Below are 19,977 nucleotides of genomic sequence, written 5' to 3'. Positions count from 1 at the left end.
CAAAGTGATAAGGTGTCTGCTTTGCGTGCTCTACCCTAGGACGAACTGAGATTCGATCCCATATGGTCCCCCAAGCCAGGAGCAATTTCTGAGTGCATAGCCAGGAACAACCCCTGAGCATCACCGGGTGTGGCCCCCCCCCCAAAATAAAACAAATAAATAAAAAGTCTGGTGCTCCTAAGCAGCATTGCATCACTGGGCTCTAGCACTAAATCATAAGGTTGGGTATTACCAGGAGTCTGCTGAGCCATCTGAGCACCGCTGGGGTGGACATCCAAAAAATTATTCTGCAGATAAATACGAAATGGATTTCTTAAATTTGAATTTTTAAGAATTTTTGAGAATATTCTAATCTCATTGTTTGATGATCAAACTATAGTTCTACAGTTTTCTTGAAACACAGCCAAACCCTTTGTTTACATACTATCCTCCACTGCTTTCAAGTACAAAGACAGAACTGAATGGTTGCAAAGAGACCTTATGGCTGCCAAGTCAAAAATATTTACCATCTGGACTTTCACAGGAAGTGATTTGCTAAATATCTATGTTTTATTAATTGTGTCTCACAAAATTAACTTTTAACCATCAAAAATTTGCATTTTTTTTTACCTTGAAACTTTGGCCTTTTATCATCTGCTATAGACTTCAATTACAGCTTGGGTTTTATCCAACAAGTTCACGTACTATAACATCAAAAAGCTCTGAAAATCAGGATTGTAAAATTTAGCAAAACAGGAAAGGAGTAAAACAGAAAAGAAATTTAAACAAAACAAAACAAAACAAAAAAAACAGAAATGTAATTGAATTTCAAAGAAACAAAAAATTTTAGCGTTAATATATTCCAACTGTTGCCTCTGATATAATGACATCCTTACATTAAAAAGGTACTTTTAATTTGCATTTTATGTTTGTAGTTTGCCTAGAGACCATAACCAAAGATTCTCAAAGATCTTGTACTGGAATGTATCTGTGTGTCTATATGTGGATGTGTGTATGTTGGAGAGGATCCAACCATAATATAATAGAAATGAGATCATAAATAGGAGCCAATTTTTGAATCAGAAATTTAAAGTATAATTATTTGTCTCTCCTTATAATTCATATTTCTCGCTGAAGAATTATATTAGGAGGGGAGGATATCTAGCATTTCTGATCTTCCACCCATTACATTTCAGTAACCCACCTCACACTACCAGAGACAACTGAAACCACCCTCAGGAATTTCCAAAATGCTCTCAATATGGAAAGGGGTGGAACTTCCCTTAGTGAGACTTTGGTGCTGAGAGGTTGAGAGGTAGAAGAATGAAAAGAATGAAGAGATGGAACTTAGACTTTATCCTGGGGCGATGGGAAAACACTGTAGGGTTTTAAATAGGGACTTATCTGAGCAAGCTGTCTTTTTAAAGGATTTCTGTGATGGTATTAGTGAACAAAATTGACGGTGGAGGGGCAGGACAAGATTATAAACTGGAACCATTTGCTGACTGCCACTCTGGTAATCTAGGTGCCTAAATTAGAAAATCAACAGGGGAGGGAGAGAAAAAATACACCCAGGACACATTTAAGAGGTGGGCTTGACCAGGCTTGTCATTGATATAACAGAAGGGTGTGGGTATAAAGAGTGTTGATATAATGAAGAGGCCAGGATCAAATATGAAATTATTTGTTTCTCTACACTGAGCAATTTGCAGATTGTGGTAATATTTCCTCATGAACAGCATAAAAGGGGAAACAGATTTCAAATATGTTTTAGTTGTGGTGTCTGGGGAACAAAAATTATGCATGGCTGGAGCTTGATCTTGCAGCTATATGGGGACCTGGATCCTGTGACTGAACTGTGGGCAGATATAAATTCAGGTATCAACACACTAGATGGTTACCACAGACACAGCATTATCAGGATCAACCAAGAAATGGATACCAAATGAGAAAATAGAAAACAGCAGAGCAGCTTATAAGCATGAGTGTTAGGACTACTCCATTGGGGAAGAGAGTGTACAGGAGTGACTGCAGTGAAGATGACTCGGGAATACTGTTTCAAGAAATTTGGTTATCAGGGAATCAAGAGAAATGTGGGTAGGGGTGGAAGGAATCAGTGAAATAAAAGAGGTGGTTTTACAAATGAGAAAGAGACTTAAGTGCGTTCAAATGCAAGCCAAATGGAAGAGACAAAAACTGTAGGCAAAATCTGCAGAAAATAGTCTGAGAACAAAGGAGAGCAGCAGGGCACCTCTACAAAGGTTTTATTGTTTTGTTTTGTTTTGTTTTGTTTTGTTTTGTTTTGTTGTTGCAAAGGTGCCAAGGACAGATGGTAGGATGTGTGAGAGAGAAGTTTGGGAGGCTGGCTATAGGTCACTCTGTTCTCTCTGCCAGGTTCTCTTTTCTCTAAAATAAGATGAGGCAGTAATATGTATAAATACAGGACAATGAGGTTAGTGTTTTGAGAGTATAGATGCTGAAATATTCATACAGGTTTGAGATTCTACCACCACAGTGTGTGTGAGTAGGAAATAACTGGAGAGGGTTGAAGCAAAGGACCCTGGGAACTTGTGTCAAAATGGCGAAGTTATAAGATGTGGCATCCCATCTCCTATGATCTGCTAATTTAAAAATTTTGGGGGTGTCGGAGAGCACACTGAAAATTCTCAGGGGTTATCCTGAACCCGCTCTCAGGAATCACTCCTGGCCAGAGCGGTGGCACGGAGCCTTTCCCGAGCAAGGCGCTAGCCTAGAAGGATCGAAGGTAGATCCGCCAAAGTCCCAAATGGTCCCCCAAGCCAGGAGCGATTTCTGAGCGAATAACCAGGAGTAACCCCTGAGCGTCACTGAGTGTGGTCCCAAAAACCAAAAACAAGCAAACAAACAAAAAGGAATTACTACTGGCAATGCTCACGGTCCATATGGAATGTTGGCATTCTTAGGTTAACCACAAGGCAAATTATCTTATCTGCTGTACTCTCTCTCCGGCCCCTTAAAACTTTTTGTTTCTTTGTTTGTTTTTTGGGTTACACACGGCAGCGCTCAGGGATTACTCCTGGCTCTATGCTCAGAAATTTCTCCTGGCAGGCTCGGGGGGACCATATGGGATGCCGGGATTCGAACCACCGACCTTCTGCATGCAAGGCAAACACCTTACCTTCATGCTATCTCTCCGACCCCTTAAAACATTTGTTAAACACTGTGTTACAAGGTTGATCATAATACAGTTGGGTTTTGTTGTTGTTGTTGTTTTCACAATTGTAAAGTTGTTCATGATTGAGTTTCAGTCATACAATGTACAACACCCTTCACCAATGCACCACTGTTCCCCAGTTTCCCTCCCCATTGTCTGCCTCTGCCTCCTTTACTTTTTCAAAACTTTTTCAAAAATTTAATGCTTTATCTTTTGTCAATAATTTAAATGACCTCTTGAAGTGATCAATCAGCTTTATCAATGCATCTTTCATACCATTAATAAACATTTAAATAATACTAGAACCTATGGGGAGGATTTTTCTCAAGAAATGTAACTATAGTTTTTCTTCACATGACATTACATTACAATTACATTCTGGATGGTCTTTCTTGAAAGTAAGCATATAATTATGGATTTGTTTCTTTAATAGCTTTATGTCTAACCAGCAATTCCCAAACTGCTTCTGTGTAATTTTGGTTTTATGGGAGGTTAGTATTTGATTGTGTGTTGTTGTTGTTGTTGTTATTGGGGCATACCCAGCTTTGATCAGGGCATACTGATTCTATGCTCAGTCTCCTCAGCACTCCTGGCAGTGCTGAGGGTACTATACGTTGTACTAGAGATTGAACCTGGGGTCGTAGAACAACGAGGCAAGTCCCCATCTTTCAGATTCAAGGTTAGTCTTGTTTGAACATGGGATCAAGTGCCTAAAGTTTCAGGAGTATTTTTCTTATAAGATTTCTAGACCTTCAATATGTTGTTTGATCTATATTGACTCTCCAAGTGGTAGTTTGATGTGGAATACGATATTTTGTATGTGATTGAAAAGACGAAACTTATTCAGAAGAATATTGTGGAATTAACAGTCCAGAATAATGCTATAGAAGACATTAAATTATAGTTTCTTTATATATGATAACTGATCTAGTCAAAAGTCTTTTAAATTGAAGACAAGTAAAAACATTTATTAGCAATTAAAAGAAAGTATATTATAAGGGCAGTAAAAATATTAAGACTGGGAGCTGGAGAGATCACATGGACATAGGGCATTTGCCTTGCATGCAGAAGGATGGTAGTTCGAATCCTGGCATTCCATTTGGTCCCCCCCACCCCCGAGCCTGCCGGGAGCGATTTCTGAGCATAGAGCCAAGAGTAACCCCTGAGTGCTGCTGGGTGTGACCCCCCCCAAAATGAAGACTGGCTTTTATTTCTATTTATTTATTTATTTATTTATTTATTTATTTATTTATTTATTTTTGGTTTTTGGATCACACCCAGCAGTTCTCAGGAGTTACTCCTGTCTCTGCGCTGAGAAATCACTCCTGGCAGGCTCTGGGATCACATGGGATACTGGAATTCCAACCACCGTCTGTCCTGGATCGGTCTCATGCAAGGCAAACACCCAACCATCCCAAGACTGGTTCTTATTTTATTTGCCATCATATATAAATATAAATATCTAAAGTTTTGGAATAAATCTAAAAAATTTTTACACTGTCTATCCTAAGCAGTTTTTATTATTTGTACTTGTATTTATTTTATTCATTTTTGAGTTATACCCTACAGTGCTCAGGTTTACTCTATGCTTAGGGGTCATTCCTAGTAGTCCTCAGAGATATATGGTGCTGTAGGTTCAACTTTAAGGTTGTCTACATGCAAGGCAGGTGCCTTAAACCCTGTACCCTTTCTAGCACAAGTCCTCAATAATTAAAAAAAGGGAGGATTTAGTCCTTTTCAATCATTATTCAATCATTATTCTATTTGTGTGTGTAATTAAAATCTTGAACAGGAGAAATTTATGAATATAGTCTCTTTCCTTATTTATTTATTTTATTATTATTATTATTATTATTTATTTTGGTTTTTGGGTCACATTGAGCAGTGCTCAGAGGTTATTCTTGGCTCTACGTTCAAAAATTGCTCCTGGCAGACTCAAGGGACAATATGGGATGCCAGATTAGAACCACTGTCCTTCTGCATGCAAGGCAAACGCCTTACCTCCATGCCATCTCTCCGGCCCCTCTTTCCTTATTTTTTAAAAGCTTAGTCTTATTCCACAAATCAATTCATTAAAGAATTCCTTCAGGGACCTGGGGCAGGAGAGATAGCACAGCGGTAAGACATTTGCCTTAGATGCAGAAGGATGGTGGTTTGAATCCCAACATCCCATATGGTCCCTGCCAGGAGTGATTTCTGAGCATAGAGCCAGGAGTAACCCCTGAGCGCTGCTGGGTGTGACCCCCCCCAAAAAAAATCCTTCAGGGGCTAAAGCGGTGGCGCAAGCGGTATAGCGTCTGCCTAAGGACAGATCCAGATTTGATCCCCGGCATCCCATATGGTCCCCCAAGCCAGGAGCGATTTCTGAGTTCATAGCCAGGAGTAACCCCTGAGCATCACAGGTGTGGCCCAAAAACAACAACAACAAAACAAAACAAAACAAAAAAAAAAAAGAATTCTTCAGTAAACAGGACTTAGAAGAGTATCACTGCACAACTGCATGGAAATTGCTTCAGAAATAGGATTTCAGGTGCTCCCTGTTGTGTGTGAAAAGCTTATTGTCAGCTGGTCTGCTCTGCTACACAATGAGGCTGTAGGCGAGTAACTGTTTAATGGGCTTTACCTCAGCACTGCGGTCTATTCAAGGGCTTCTTAGAATAAGTGAGCTATTTTGCTGACCTAGCCATCAGCATCTACTCCAAGCAATAAAGATTTTAGTCACTCATTGATAAGGTACACAGCAGGTTGTTGATGTATTAAACTCATAGATTATAATACAGTATGTGTGGTGTATCATAATACTAAATTTCTGGAACAATGATCCTAAAATATTTATTTTTAAAATCCTGGAACTTTAATGCTGTAATGTTCTCCAAGCAACCTTTATATCCCCAACCTTTTACTTAATCAATGAAGCTATTAGGATCTAAAAATTTTGGGTGACTGTCTCACTGTGCTACAGAGTGTTTCTGTCCAGAGATACTGGAATTTCAGGACTGAATAACTTTGTGGTGTGTGTAGAAGGGGGTTATCCCTTGCATTGTAGGATATTTAGGAATGCCCCTACCCTTGACCCTGACATCAGAAGCACCCTTCCTTGAGACATATGAAAATATCATCAAACTTTGTCAAATGTCCCGACGCATTAATGGGTGTGGTAAAATCCCCTTTTGGGTGAGAACCACTGGTATGGAATCTAAAATGAGATCATGCGCTTCCTGAATTCCAGGAAATTACTGCTTTTGAGGGTTGTGGGACTGGAGTGAGTGAAACAAGATAGTTTTTTTTTTAACATTTTAAAAATTGAATCATTATGAGATGCACAGTTACAAAGTTGTTCATGATTAAGTTTCATTTAATGTTCCACTATCTATCCCTTCACTAGTGCACATTTCCCATCATCAAAGTATATAATTCCCTCCCCACCCTAACCTCTCCTCCTCAGTCTGCCTCTCTGGCAAACATTTTTCTTCTTTCTCTCTTTTTTATTTTTTTCTTTTATGTATTATGGTTTACAATATTGCTACTGAAAGGTTATCATGCATATTACTTTATATCCTTTCAGCACCTAAGCAAGGTAATTTTTATTTAAATTAATTTAGAGAGAGGTATGGGGAGAGAGGGGAAATAATTGCATGTTTGAGAGAGAACACAGGCTTCTCCAGAAAGGAATATAAGCAAACAAACAAACAAAAAAAAAAACAAAGAGAAGAAAGCAAGATTCGTGTTAAAGGGAGAATACCACCTTGAAGAGAAAGCTGAAAAAAATTTTTAATATAACTACTTTAAAAATATGGATTTAAAATATCCCTGTATCAACAATCTCTGAAAAATACAGAGTAAGGAAATACAAATATATAATCCCATAACTATTCAGATTCTTGGATCTGAAGTTATAATAACACCAATACTATTAATAATACTCAATAACTATTGAAACTCCCCTCAACTTTTATCATTCTTATCAGTAAGTTGTATTTGTTCAGAAGCAGTTATTGAGCTCTTCATACTTGTCAAACCCAGTTCTCAATTCTTCACAGGCAGACCTGTCATTAAGCTTTGTCAGAGAAAAGTTAAACTATTATCCCATTTCAAGGATGAGGGTGCTCAGGCTTAGTGAAAGTTTCCACCAAATGAAACAGATGAATGACAACTACTTACAAGACAAGGTACTTCTCTAGCAATTTCTTCCTCTTGAATATTTTTTTTTGTATCTTGTAGCCTGTCACTGTCACCCCAGGACTCAGTGGGGTCTTGCTGCACTTGGAGGCCAGTGCCAGTGTCAACCTCAGGTAACTGGACACAGCTGTGGCAAGTGTTCACCAAGGAGCTACAGCCTTGGTTATTATGGTTGTTATGGTATGTAGTGAAAAACTGAGGTGGAGTAAGGAGTATGCAGTTCATAGTCTTGGTATTTTAGGCAGGAACATCTATGTGAAAAGTTGAAAAATCTATGTGGGGCATTTAGAGAAAGACTTGTTGACTACTTAAGTGGATATGTTGCATGGTATGTTTTTCTATTGTATTTCATCACTGGACACAGAATGTTTATACACACTTCTAGAAAGTGTAAGTAAAGATTAAAAACACAATCATATTTGGAGAGTTTACAATTTCTATCAAGAAGATATAAATAGGCCAAGTAAGATGTGGGACTACCAAAAGGGTGTCCAAACTGAGTCTTAAGATCTAGCACATATGCCTAGATATGAGCTCAAGAAGCTAAGGAAGAAGATAACACAGACACTAGAATATTAGCTTTTCTTAATCCTGGTCACAAACAATCTCTAAACTTATTTTATAAATTGCTTGTTAATAAGAGCTTAGAAAAAGAGCTTGCTCTGATCCCTCACTGGCGACTTGGATCTGATAGTTATGTTCTCTATTGACACCAGTGACAAGTCATGAAAATAGTTGTTCTCCTCCAGAAACCTGCCCTATCAATCCTGAAAACCTCCAGGTAAGTTTCTTCTTTTTATAGGCAGGAAAAGATATCTTTTAAGTCATGCTTCAGGGATGAACAGTGTAAGATCCATAATTGCTCTTTTTTTTCTTTCTTAGGAGAAAGTTATAAAGTACTTGAAATCTTGAAGGAATATATACAAAAGAATAAATATTTCTCCATCTTGTACATCAAATAGGCACCCCAGTTTGTGATAGTGAATATTAGCTCAAAGTATTTAATAATTTTTCAGAAAAGGTTTGAACATCTTCTGTCTTTTCTAGGAAAAAAATACCCAACCATCTTTAGAAAGGTTTATATCTATATATCTATTTCTATATCTATAGGCATACAATTTTACATAAATATGTATGTATGTATGTATATATATATGTATATATATTGGGTTTTTGGACCACACCCGGCGGTGGTGCTCAGGGTTTACTCCTGGTTCTCTGCTCAGAAATAGCTCCTGGCAGGCACAGGGAACCATATGGGATGCTAGGACTCAAACCACAACTGGTCCTGGGTCAGCCGCTTGCAAGGCAAATGCCCTATCACTGTGCTATCTCTCCAGCCCCTAATTCTATATCTTTAACTCTCTCTCTCTTGCTCTCTCTCTATATATGTATATATAATCTTTATCTCTCTATATATGTCTACATACCCAAATATACATCTACATACATATATATATATACACACATATATATTGGTGGGGGGAGGTTTCTAAGACTATGCCCAACTGTGCTTGAGGTAGGGAGTCCCAGGTTGAGAACTTGGGGCTGACACATGTAAGGCATGTACTCTGCAATTTGAGCTACATTCCCAGAACTTATATTTTGTATATTCTTTTTTTTTTGGGAGGAGGTCACACCTGGCAACGCTCAGGGGTTGCTCTCTGCTCAGAAATTGTTCCTGACAGGCATAGGGGACCATATGGTATGCCAGGATTCAAAGCACCGTTCATCCTGGATCAGCTGCGTGCAAGGTCAACACCCTACCACAGTGCTATCCCTCCGGCCCGTATTTTGTATATTCTTTTTTTTTTTTTTTTTTTTTTTGGTTTTTGGGCCACACCCGGTGACGCTCAGGGGTTACTCCTGGCTATGCGCTCAGAAGTCGCTCCTGGCTTGGGGGACCATATGGGACGCCGGGGGATCGAACCGCGGTCCGTCTCCTAGGCTAGCGCAGGTAAGGCAGGCACCTTACCTCGAGCGCCACCGCCCGGCCCCGTATTTTGTATATTCTTAAAGTCTGACTCACAAGCTCTGTGGAAGACAGATCATTAAAAAGCATGTTACTGGGGCCGGGCGGTGGCGCTGGAGGTAAAGGTGCCTGCCTTACCTGCGCTAGCCTAGGAGACGGACCTCGGTTCGATCCCCCGGCGTCCCATATGGTCCCCCAAGCCAGGAGCGACTTCTGAGCGCATAGCCAGAGTAACCCCTGAGCGTTACCGGGTGTGGCAAAAAAAAAACAAAAAAAAAAAAAAAAAAAAAAAAAGCATGTTACTATTTAGCTCCTCTGCACAAACCTTTATCAGACATGGCCATTTGCAATGCCCCATTATTTGAACAAATCATGAAATTGTTTTTTTGTTTTGTTTTAGGTTTTGGGTTTGTTTTTTGTTTGTTTGTTTTGGTTTTTTGGGTTTTGGGTCACACCCAGTGACACTCAGGGGTTACACCTTGCTATGCACTCAGAAATCTCCCCTGGCTTGGGGGATCGTGTGGGACACCAGGGGATCGAACTGCTGTCTGTCCTAGGCTATTATGGGCAAAGCAGACACTTTACTGCTTGCACCACCGCTCGGCTCCCAAGGAATTGTTTTTTTAACAAATATTTATTTGGTATTTCATGCATGCTATGTGCTATTCTAAGCACTTCACTGATTAATTTTCTTCCCCCAGTTGGGATGATACAATAAGTTCAGGACTACAAAAGCAGAATATAAATCTCTCACCAGCACAACATTTGCTAACACTCAACTTCTCTTTGCCTTATCTAGCATGTCACTGCTACCCTCAAAGCTCAAAGAGCACTGTGTGTGACCAAGTAACAGGACAGTGCTTCTGCCACAGAGAGGTGACTGGTCACCAATGTGATCAGTGCCTGGCAGTTTACTTGGGATTTCCCAACTGCCATCCTTGCCTTTGCAATGGTTTTGCTGAACTGTGTGACCCAGAGACAGGGTTCTGCTTTAATATACAAGGCTTTTCAATGGGAAGAAGCTATGAAAGGTATAAAATGTATATACATATTAATTAAATTCTATGTTGCTGAAGTTAATAACTATATAATAGGACTTTCAAGATAAAGCAAAGAATTCTTTTACAAAGCAAAAGAGCATCTTCTGAATTACTGTTTTGCACTGTTCTAAAGTATGGTAAGTCCACATTGACTCACATGAGTTTTTCCAGGGGACATTTTGGTTAAAAGAAATTGCCATAACAGATGCATGGATGGTTACTGTGAAAATCCTGCTTCAGGACAATCCTTGCCGGAGTCCAGATGTTCTCTCAAGCAACCAGTATTTTGCCTACTACTGTTATCAGTGTCCTTGGAGCTCAGGTGTCATATGCAATTGTCATCAAGGTTACACAGATATGCAGTATAATTCTTCATTAATTCTTTCTCCCATCTCATACTGCTATCTGAAAAAATAGTATACATTTATAACTTCTCTGTCTTGGACACTGATTTATTTGAGCAGATAGAAATTATTGGTAAAAAAGACATAACTTGGTAAATTGCTGCTTTACCAAAGAATTTCAATGAAATTAAAAACTCATTTAATGAAGTTACAATTGTTTTTAAGTAGTGTTTTTAAAAAATAAGCAATAAATTCAAATTAGTTTATTTAAATTAAAATGACTTGTTAAATAAGACATATGTGATTAAATAGGAAATATACTTCATATAAAATAAGCAATTAAATAATAAAAAGTTTTAATCAGTCAAATGCTTCCCTGGCGTAATTCCAATAAATTAATTTGGTTGATTATTCACAGATTTAACATTTTTGCAAATATCTTAAAGCCCTTATTTAGGCACTGTACAGATACTACTTAACTAAATTTGATAATTGTGTCTGTCATTTAGTCATAAGTTACATTTTGTAGAGCTTAGACATAAGTAATTAAGATATAAATTATAGGGAGTGTTGGTGTTATAGCAATGGTCCAATTTGTGTTGAATCTCACTGAGAAGGCCACAGCATTGATCAGCGCTGCTGTGACTTACTCGAAGCCTCCATTGACCACATTTTTACAATATGCCAAAATTGAGCTGGTGCCTCCAACCCCTATTGAGATCCCAACAGCTATTCAGAGCTTAAAGAAAACAGTCAATAGTGATAAAACTGGGAGCTTCAAACATCTGATGGTTAAGGAAACTCTGCCAAATGGTTTGGTGGCCACAGTGGTGTTGATGTGGGTTGTTTTTTGTTTTTGTTTGTTTGTTTGTTTTGGGGCCACACCCTCTGATGCTCCTGGCTATGTGCTCAGAAATTGCTCCTGGCTTGGGGGACCATATGGAACGCCCAGGATAGAACCGAGGTCCATCCTGTATCAGCCAAGTGCAAGGCAAACATCCTAGCACTGTGCTATAGCTCAAGCCCTATAAATGTGGTTTTACATTGGCAAGATCATAGGGAAGTAGAACTTATTGGTTACAAGATTTGAGGACCAAGATAACAGCTGGCTTACTGCTTACTGCTTACTGGCTTACTGCTTACTGGTTTACTACTGTTCCTGTCATGTGTGATCAGACTGCTATTTGAATGAAATAAAAAAGAAAAAGATATAAATTATACTTTTAGTTTAGACATATTATATTTATGTTAAATATATTATATAAAATACCAGCACAGAAAAGAGCTTATGACATTGACCTGACTTAGTCAGACATAGAAAATAGCGTTCTTGTTGTCTTCAATCATATTATTATAAACATAATAAATTATATAGAAAATCATTTCTTTTGTTACTACTAGCTCAATCTTTTTTTTTTCTTTATAGTCTCTTTTTCATGTGCACAGTGTTTGGTTGATGAGTTTTTAAAAAGATCATGAATGGACTACATAAGCATTTTGAAATGGGATTTGCCAATATGTGAGTGAACCCAAAGTTTGGGCCCCTAAGCAACAGCAGTGCAGAATGTAGGAGAGAATCTATATTTGTATATAGGGTGATTAATAAAAAGCACCAAGGGAGTCAGATACCAAGGAAGTGACTCCTCCAGTACTCACTTCTAGACCAAGGTTCTAGAATTCTAGACTTCCATTTCATGCTTCTGGTTCCTGCTGTTTCATACCTCCAGGACTAGGGGAGGAGAACAGTATCTGCAGGGAGAATGGTTGATATTAGCTTTGGTCTGAGGCACAGTAGGGTGACCCAAGACATAGAAAGATAGGAAACCTGTCCCTGTACTTCCATGATTTTAAAAGAAATGGTAAGTGACTTCTCAGCTATGGCTAAGATCAAGTAAAGAAATGACAGTTTTCTTTCATCACCAAGAGTAGTTTAGCTTTCAAGAATGAATGAATGGCTGAAAATTAAATGAACTTTTAAAAAATGTTAAAACCCTATTTCTTGCTCAGTCCCAAATGTGTGACTCATTCCCTCAAAGGAGCCCAATCATCCTCTGCTTACATCAAGATAATCACCCCTCTCTCATCTCACTATTCTTTCCTCTCTCTTTCATAAAGGGGCACGGTGTGAAGAATGTGCTCCTGGATTCTATGGAAATTTGAGAACTGCGGGAACCCTTGCCAGCCCTCAACAACAATATTGATGTAAAGGATGTGGGATCAGCCAAGTGACAGGGAAATGTCTTAGATGTCTGCATAATACTCGAGGCCTCAACTGCCAGCTCTGCGAACCACGGTACTTTGGTTCAGCCTTCAATCAGCCTTCAATCAGAAGTAAGTTTGCAAAACTTCCTGATGCTGCAGATCTCCCCAAGGATGGAGAGCAGGAATATGGCAGCGAAGTGGTGGCAGCTCTCTCAGGCTCTTTTCAGCGAGGCCTGTAGTGCAACTGTGACATTCAGCTTCTCGGCAGAGAAGAAAGCACAGTGCTGCTGAGAAAGTTCAACCGCAGCCACAGTGGACTCACTGCTCTGATGTATTTTGCTTTGGAAACTGTTGTCTTATGCCAATGGCTTGGAGCATTGTAGTTCAGAATGTGATCCATGGTGTAGGGTGAACTCACAGGCAGGGCTGGATCCTGGCATGGGTTGAACCAGGATCCAAAGATATAGACCCACAGAATTGACTCTTAGATAACAAAGCTCAGGAATTTGCACTGTACCAGGCTCACCAATTGACTTTAATCTATAAAAAATGGGAATCATTCATGTAAAAGAGGATAAGCATATAATTTTATTATGAAAAATGAAGAGGAAGATAATGATTAGAAATAAGGACATTTTGTTTATTTGAGTTCCCCCAATTCTGTTGTCACTATTATTGCATGCTCTTCAGTTGTGGCACTGGCACAATACTTGGTTTTGATTCCAAGATTTTACTGGGCATAAGGGATGGAACTGAGGAACCAAGCTCATTGTCCTATAACTGCAAAACAGTCACTCTACCACCGACCACAAGATGATGTATATTTTAGAAGATATTTAACTATTTCAGTTTAACTCAGTCTTAGTAAATCATTTATTTCAGATTTTTTACATTAATAAAATTTTTTGAAAGGTATGGGGGGGAAGACTCTTGGACTAATTGTGCTAATCATATGCAATTGAATGGTTTCACCTATTTTGTTGATAAATCACCCTAGTAAAGGTGAAACCCCTAGAAAGGGGTTTCTTTTGTTGTTGTTGCTTGGTTTTTTTGTTTGGGGGATATGCCTGCAGTGCTTAGAGCTTACTACTGGCAGATTGGGGCTACCATATAAGCTGTAAGGAATCAAATTCAGGTCATATCTGCAAAGCAAGTGCCCTGCCCATTGTCTGTCACTTCAGTTTTGTAAGGGGTTTATTGCTTTAGATGAATTCCTTGAAGGAATGATACACCCAAGCCTAAGTTTATATGGTTTGTTGGGTGCTAGTGCTATTACTGAATTTGCCTTCATTTGTGGCTCTGTTATCTCAGGATACTTCCTGCTATCCTTTGAGAGTGAATCTCCCTGGTCTGGGAGTTTGTTTCTATGACTCTGAAACTGGATCATGCCCTTGTTTGCCAAATGTCACAGACCAGATGAGCGATTGTTGTGCTGATGGATACTGGAATATGATCCCAAGCAAAGGCTGTCAGACATGCAATTGTAACCCCAGGTCATCTCATAGTAGCCAGTGTGATTAGGCAAGGCCTTTTGTTCATTACTTTTGGGTATAACCCCAAAACAAATAAAAACAAAAAATAATAATAACGGTGCTTTCTGAGTGCCCAATTTTGGGCATCAACTAACATTCCCATTACTCATCTAATATTTTATAAAAAAGCAAAATCAAACCATGTCTTCTTTTCTACCACACAAGTGTCAATTTTTCTGCAAAAAAACAAACATAGAGCTAGAGAGATAGCACAGTGAGTAAGAAGACATGCGTTGTGTATGCTGAGCTAGGTTCAATCCTCACTACCATTTATGGTTCCCCAAGCCTTGCCAGGAGTGATCCCTGAACAGAGCCAGGAGTAAGTCCTGAATAATCTTGGGTCAAGATAAAAAAATTTTTGAATCATGCACCCAGAGAAAATCTTCATCATCCTTCTACAATTAACACTACTAAACTGTACATATAATTAATTACTTTATTTAAACACTGTGATTATAAGGTCATTCATAATATAGTTGGTTTGTTTTTCCACACTTGCAAAGTTGTTCATGACTAAGTTTCAGTCATACAATGTACAATACCCCTCACCAACTCCAGTTTCCCACCACCACTGTCCCCAGTTCCCCTCCTACCTCCCCCTGCCTGCCTCTGGGCAGACATTTTCTTCTCTCTCTCTTTTTTCTCTTTCTTCCTTTTGTTTTTCTTTTAGCCTGTGATTTGCAACATTGTTTATATCACTTTATCTCCTTTCTGTACGCAGTTCTTGTACAGAGTAGTCATTTCCTATCATTGTCAAAGTGGTCACTTTTCTGCCCTAACTACACTACCCCACTATTTATGGCAAGCTTCTTTTTTTTTTTTTTTTTTTTGGTTTTTCGGGCCACACCGGTTTGATGCTCAGGGGATACTCCTGGCTAAGCACTCAGAAATTGCCCCTGGCTTGGCGGGACCATATGGGGCACCAGGGATTGAACTGTGGTCCTTCCTTGGCTAGCGCTTGCAAGGCAGACACCTTACCTCTAGCGCCACCTCGCCGGCCCCTATGGCAAGCTTCTTTTTTTTTTGGTTTTTGGGCCATACCCGGCAGTGCTCAGGGGTTACTCCTGGCTATCTGCTCAGAAATAGCTCCTGGCAGGCACGGGGGACCATATGGGACACCGGGATTCGAACCAACCACCTTTGGTGCTGGATCGGCTGCTTGCAAGGCAAACGCCGCTGTGCTATCTCTCCGGGCCCATGGCAAGCTTCTTACCAAGTGCTGGTCCTCTTGGCTCTTGTCTCTATTGTCTCTAAATACTAGTACCTCAGTATCTTCTTTGTTTTTTTTGTTTGTTTGTTTGTTTTATATCACACAAATGAGTACAATCATTCTATGTCTAGCCCTCTCCCTCTGACTTATTTCTCTCAGCATAATTTTTCCAAGTTCATTCATGTATAAGCACATTTCATGACTTTATTTTTCCTAACAGCAGCATAGTATTCCTTGTGTAGATATACCACATTTCTTTATTCACTCATCTTTTTTCAGAGACCATTGTTGTTTCCAGAGTCTGGCTATTGTACATAGTGCTACAATAAATATTGGAGTGCAGAAGACTTTTCTGCATTGTATTTTTGGGACCCTAGGTTATATATATATATACTATATATATAGTATATGTATATATATATAGGGTGTCTGTGTGTGTATATATATATATATGTGTATATATATATATATATATCCTAGTATATCCTAGGGTAGATCCAAGGCCAACACTGGTTGTTCTTGTTTTAATATATTAATAACCATTCTTTGTACATATAATTTTTTTGTTTTGTTTTTTTTTGGGTAACACCCGGCAATGCTCAGGGGTTACGCCTGGCTCTGTGCTCAGAATCGCTCCTGGCAGGCTCAGGGGACTATATGGGATGCCGGGATTTGAACAACCATCCTTCTTCATGCAAGGCAAATGCCTTACCTCCATGCTATCTCTCCGGCCCCTGTACATTAATTTTTGATTAAACAATGTGCACATCATTTTTTACAAAAGAAAATATTATCCAAGAAAAAACATGAATGTCATTATTAATTTTTTGATTTACAAAATATATCTCTGAAAGATTTTTTATATTAACAAAGATAAGGAGGGAATATAAAACAATAACAAGAAATTTATTATTATAGTAGAAAAAAGATATAGAAAATAAAAGAAAGAGACAAAGAAAGAAGGAGAAGAAAGAGAGAGAAAGAAAGAAGAAAGAAAAGAAAAAAGAAGAAAGAAAGAAAGAGAGAAAGAGAGAGAAAAAGAAAGAAAGAAAGAAAAAAAGAAAGAAAGAAAGAGAAAAAGAAAGAAAGAAAGAAAGAAAGAAAGAAAAAGAAAGAAAGAACAAAGAAAGAAAGAAAGAGAGAAAGAAAGAAAGAAAGAAAGAAAGAGAAGAAAGAAAGAAAGAAAAGAAAGAAAGAAAAGAAAGAAAGAAAGAAAGAAAGAAAAGAAAGAAAAGAAAGAAAGAAAGAAAGAAAGAAAGAAAGAAAGAAAGAAAGAAAGAAAGAAGAAAAGAAAGAAAGAAAAGAAAGAAAGAAAGAAAGAAAGAAAGAAAGAAAGAAAGAAAGAAAGAAAGAAAGAAAGAAAGAAAGAGAAGAGAGAAAGAAAGAAAGAGAAAGAGAGAAAGAGAGAAGAAGAAAGAAAGAAAGAAAGAAAGAAAGAAAGAAAGAAAGAAGAAAGAAAGAAAGAAAGAAAGAAAGAAAGAAAGAAAGAAAGAGAAAGAAAGAAAGAAAGAAAGAAAGAAAAGAAGAAAGAAAGAGAAAGAAAGAAAGAAAGAAAGAAAGAAAGAAAAGAAAGAAAGAAAGAAAGAAAGAGAAAGAAAGAAAGAAAGAAAGAAAGAAAGAAAGAAAGAAAGAAAGAAAGAAAGAAAGAAAGAAGAAAGAAAGAAGAAAGAAAGAAAGAAAGAAAGAAAGAAAGAAGAAGAAAAAGAAAGAAAGAAAGAAAGAAAGAAAGAAAAGAAAGAAAAAGAAAGAAGAAGAAAGAAAAAAAGAAAGAAAGAAAGAAAGAAAGAAAGAAAGAAAGAAGAGAAAGAAAGAAAGAGAAAGAAAGAAATAAAGAAAGAAAGAAAAAGAAACACACAGAGAGAGAAAAAGAAAGAAACAAAGAAAGAAGAAAGAAAGAAAGAGAGAGAAAGAACGAGAGAAGGAAAGAAAGAAAGAAAGAAAGAAAGAAGAAAGAAAGAAAGAAAGAAGAAAGAAGAAAGAAAGAAAGAAGAAAGAAAGAAAGAAAGAAGAAAGAAAAAGAAAGAAAGAAAGAAGAAGAAACAGAGAGAGAGAGAAAGAGAAAGAAAGAAAAAAGAAAGAAAGGAAGAAAGGAAGGAAGGAAGGAAGGCAGGAAAGAAAGAAAAGAAAGAAAATTTTAATATTAAATGACAAGTTCTTGAACTTCTACTATTAAACTAAAATTGACAAGCAATGTAAGGAGAAGTGGAGGTGGGGAAGAAGAGATAGATTAGATGTGATTAAGGACAGGGTTGGAGGAGGGTCTTGGGCACTTTGGTGGAGGAAACAGTATAATAATTTTGTTTCAAAAATAATTTATTTGTTCATCAAATTTATAAAATTTATAATTATAAAATTTATAACATGTTTGTAACCATGTTTCCTAATCAAACAATTCAAGTTGAAAATAAATGGCTAATAAACCAGAAACCAGAGTTGTTCAACACAATTTCAAACTCTACTTCCTCAACTTTTTCAAAAATCAATTCTTACACAAAATTAAATTACCCCTTGGAAGGTAAGCCTTATATAAAGAACGTATTTTCCTTTCATTTTTGCTTTTTCCTTCACTGCAAACCATAACACATATAAACACCACAACATACTATATTTTGATTTTAGAAAAAATATATTTACAGAGCAGCTGTGAAGATAATACAGAAAGGGTACACCACACCCCAATTTTCTAAATTGACATTATATAAAGATATTACATTATTTGGGGGATTTGTCTTGCTTTTTTGTTTTGGGTCATACCCCAGCATTGTTCAGGGTTTACTCCTGTCTCTCTGCTTAGAGATCACTCCTGGCAGGCTTAAGGATGCCAAGGATTGAACCCAGGTTGGCCTCATGCAAGCCTATAGTCCCCTACACACTGGGCTATCACCATCTTGCATTATTATGGCACATTTGTCACAGTGATGAACACATAATTATTTATTGTAATTAAAGTTCATAATTTTATTTGAATTTCATAATGTTTTTAACAGTTTAACATAATGTCCCTTTTTGAATTGCAAGAACCCATCCAGAAAACACCACATTACATTTATCCTCATGTCTTTCCGGGGCTCATCTTGGCTTCTTAGATTTTTTCTTAATGATCTTAATAACTGTGAAGAGCAGTTTTTAAAAAATGTATTTTTCTCAAGTTGAATTTATCTGATGTTTTCCTTATGTGTATACTTGAGTTATGGGTTTCTAGATGGAATATCATAAATAAAAGTATCTCATTACATCATACTAAGGTTGCACTTACCACTGTTATAAATATTGATCACAAGGATTATCTGTGCTTATTAGGTTTCTACACTGTAAACTATGTGTTATCCTGGAAACTTAGTTACTAATTTTTTTGGGGGGGTGAGGGTGAGGCCAGACCCGAGGTGCTCCAGGTTTCCTTTCTTACTCTGCACTCAGTAATTATTCCTACTGCTGTTCAGAAGGATCATACTAGATGCTGGTGATTGAAACCCCAGGTTGCCCATGCGCAAGGCAAACAACCCTTCTCATTGTAGCTGAATCAATAAATGTAAACTCTTCTATACCTAAGACCTAGTTACTTTTGATTCTTACTTATAACCCCTGTACTCTTTGTTTTGTTGTTGTTGTTTTTTGGGTCACACCCGGCAGTGCTCAGGGGTTATTCCCTGGCTCTAGGCTCAGAAATTGCTCCTGGCAGGCACAGGGACCATATGGGAACACCGGGATTCGAACCAAAGACCTCCTGCATGAAAGGCAAAACGCCTTACCTCCATGCCATCTCTCTTGTCCCACCCTGTACTCTTTGTACAAAGAAGTATATGCACAATTCATACCTCATGAGCACGATTGACTTATATTCTACCTCCTTAAGGACAGAGTATCAACATAAGTAATTTGGAATTCTTCTGCAATTGGACACTTTTCTTTTTTCTCTATTTATCTGCTTATTAATTTACATCAATATATTTAAGGATATTTATAATTTAATTTATAATTCAATATTTTATGAGTTATAATTCAATACTTTATTGTGTTGGTAAGGTTGTTCCAGCTTTGGTCTTTGAGAGCTCTTTGGTTATCTTCTATAATTCTTTAACCTGTGCCAGCATCATTGAGATGTGCTTTCAGTACCTTTTACTATTAAAAGATAATTTTATATATTTCTTGCCCTTTTTTAAAAATCATGTCTTCAGGGAAAACTGGCTCCTTTTATTAGAGAATGATATCAGCAAACAATATTTGGGCACAGGATGATCTGGCCTATTTTAGATCTTCCTGTACATACCTAACATGTTTTCTGTACATACCTACACCTGCAACCCTCATCTATGGAACACATTGGTC

The 19,977-nt window shown here is 37.8% G+C and overlaps 1 protein-coding gene across 1 annotated transcript in view; it reads left to right on the top strand.

Moving 5' to 3' along the window:
• Nucleotides 1-13,148, top strand: part of LOC126014625 (laminin subunit beta-4-like) — a 63,093-nt gene extending 49,945 nt beyond the window's left edge. Inside the window, 6 exon segments of the mRNA XM_049777855.1 lie at nt 5,644-5,769; nt 7,394-7,531; nt 10,123-10,354; nt 10,569-10,607; nt 10,609-10,716; nt 12,821-13,148. Of these exon segments, the coding sequence (XP_049633812.1) occupies nt 5,644-5,769; nt 7,394-7,531; nt 10,123-10,354; nt 10,569-10,607; nt 10,609-10,716; nt 12,821-13,148 (971 nt within the window).
• The last annotated feature ends 6,829 nt before the right edge of the window (nt 13,149-19,977 follow it).

Source organism: Suncus etruscus, chromosome 1 (assembly GCF_024139225.1).
Source record: "Suncus etruscus isolate mSunEtr1 chromosome 1, mSunEtr1.pri.cur, whole genome shotgun sequence".
Classification (NCBI taxonomy): Eukaryota; Metazoa; Chordata; class Mammalia; order Eulipotyphla; family Soricidae; genus Suncus; species Suncus etruscus.
This window is presented reverse-complemented; position numbering and strand designations above follow the sequence as displayed.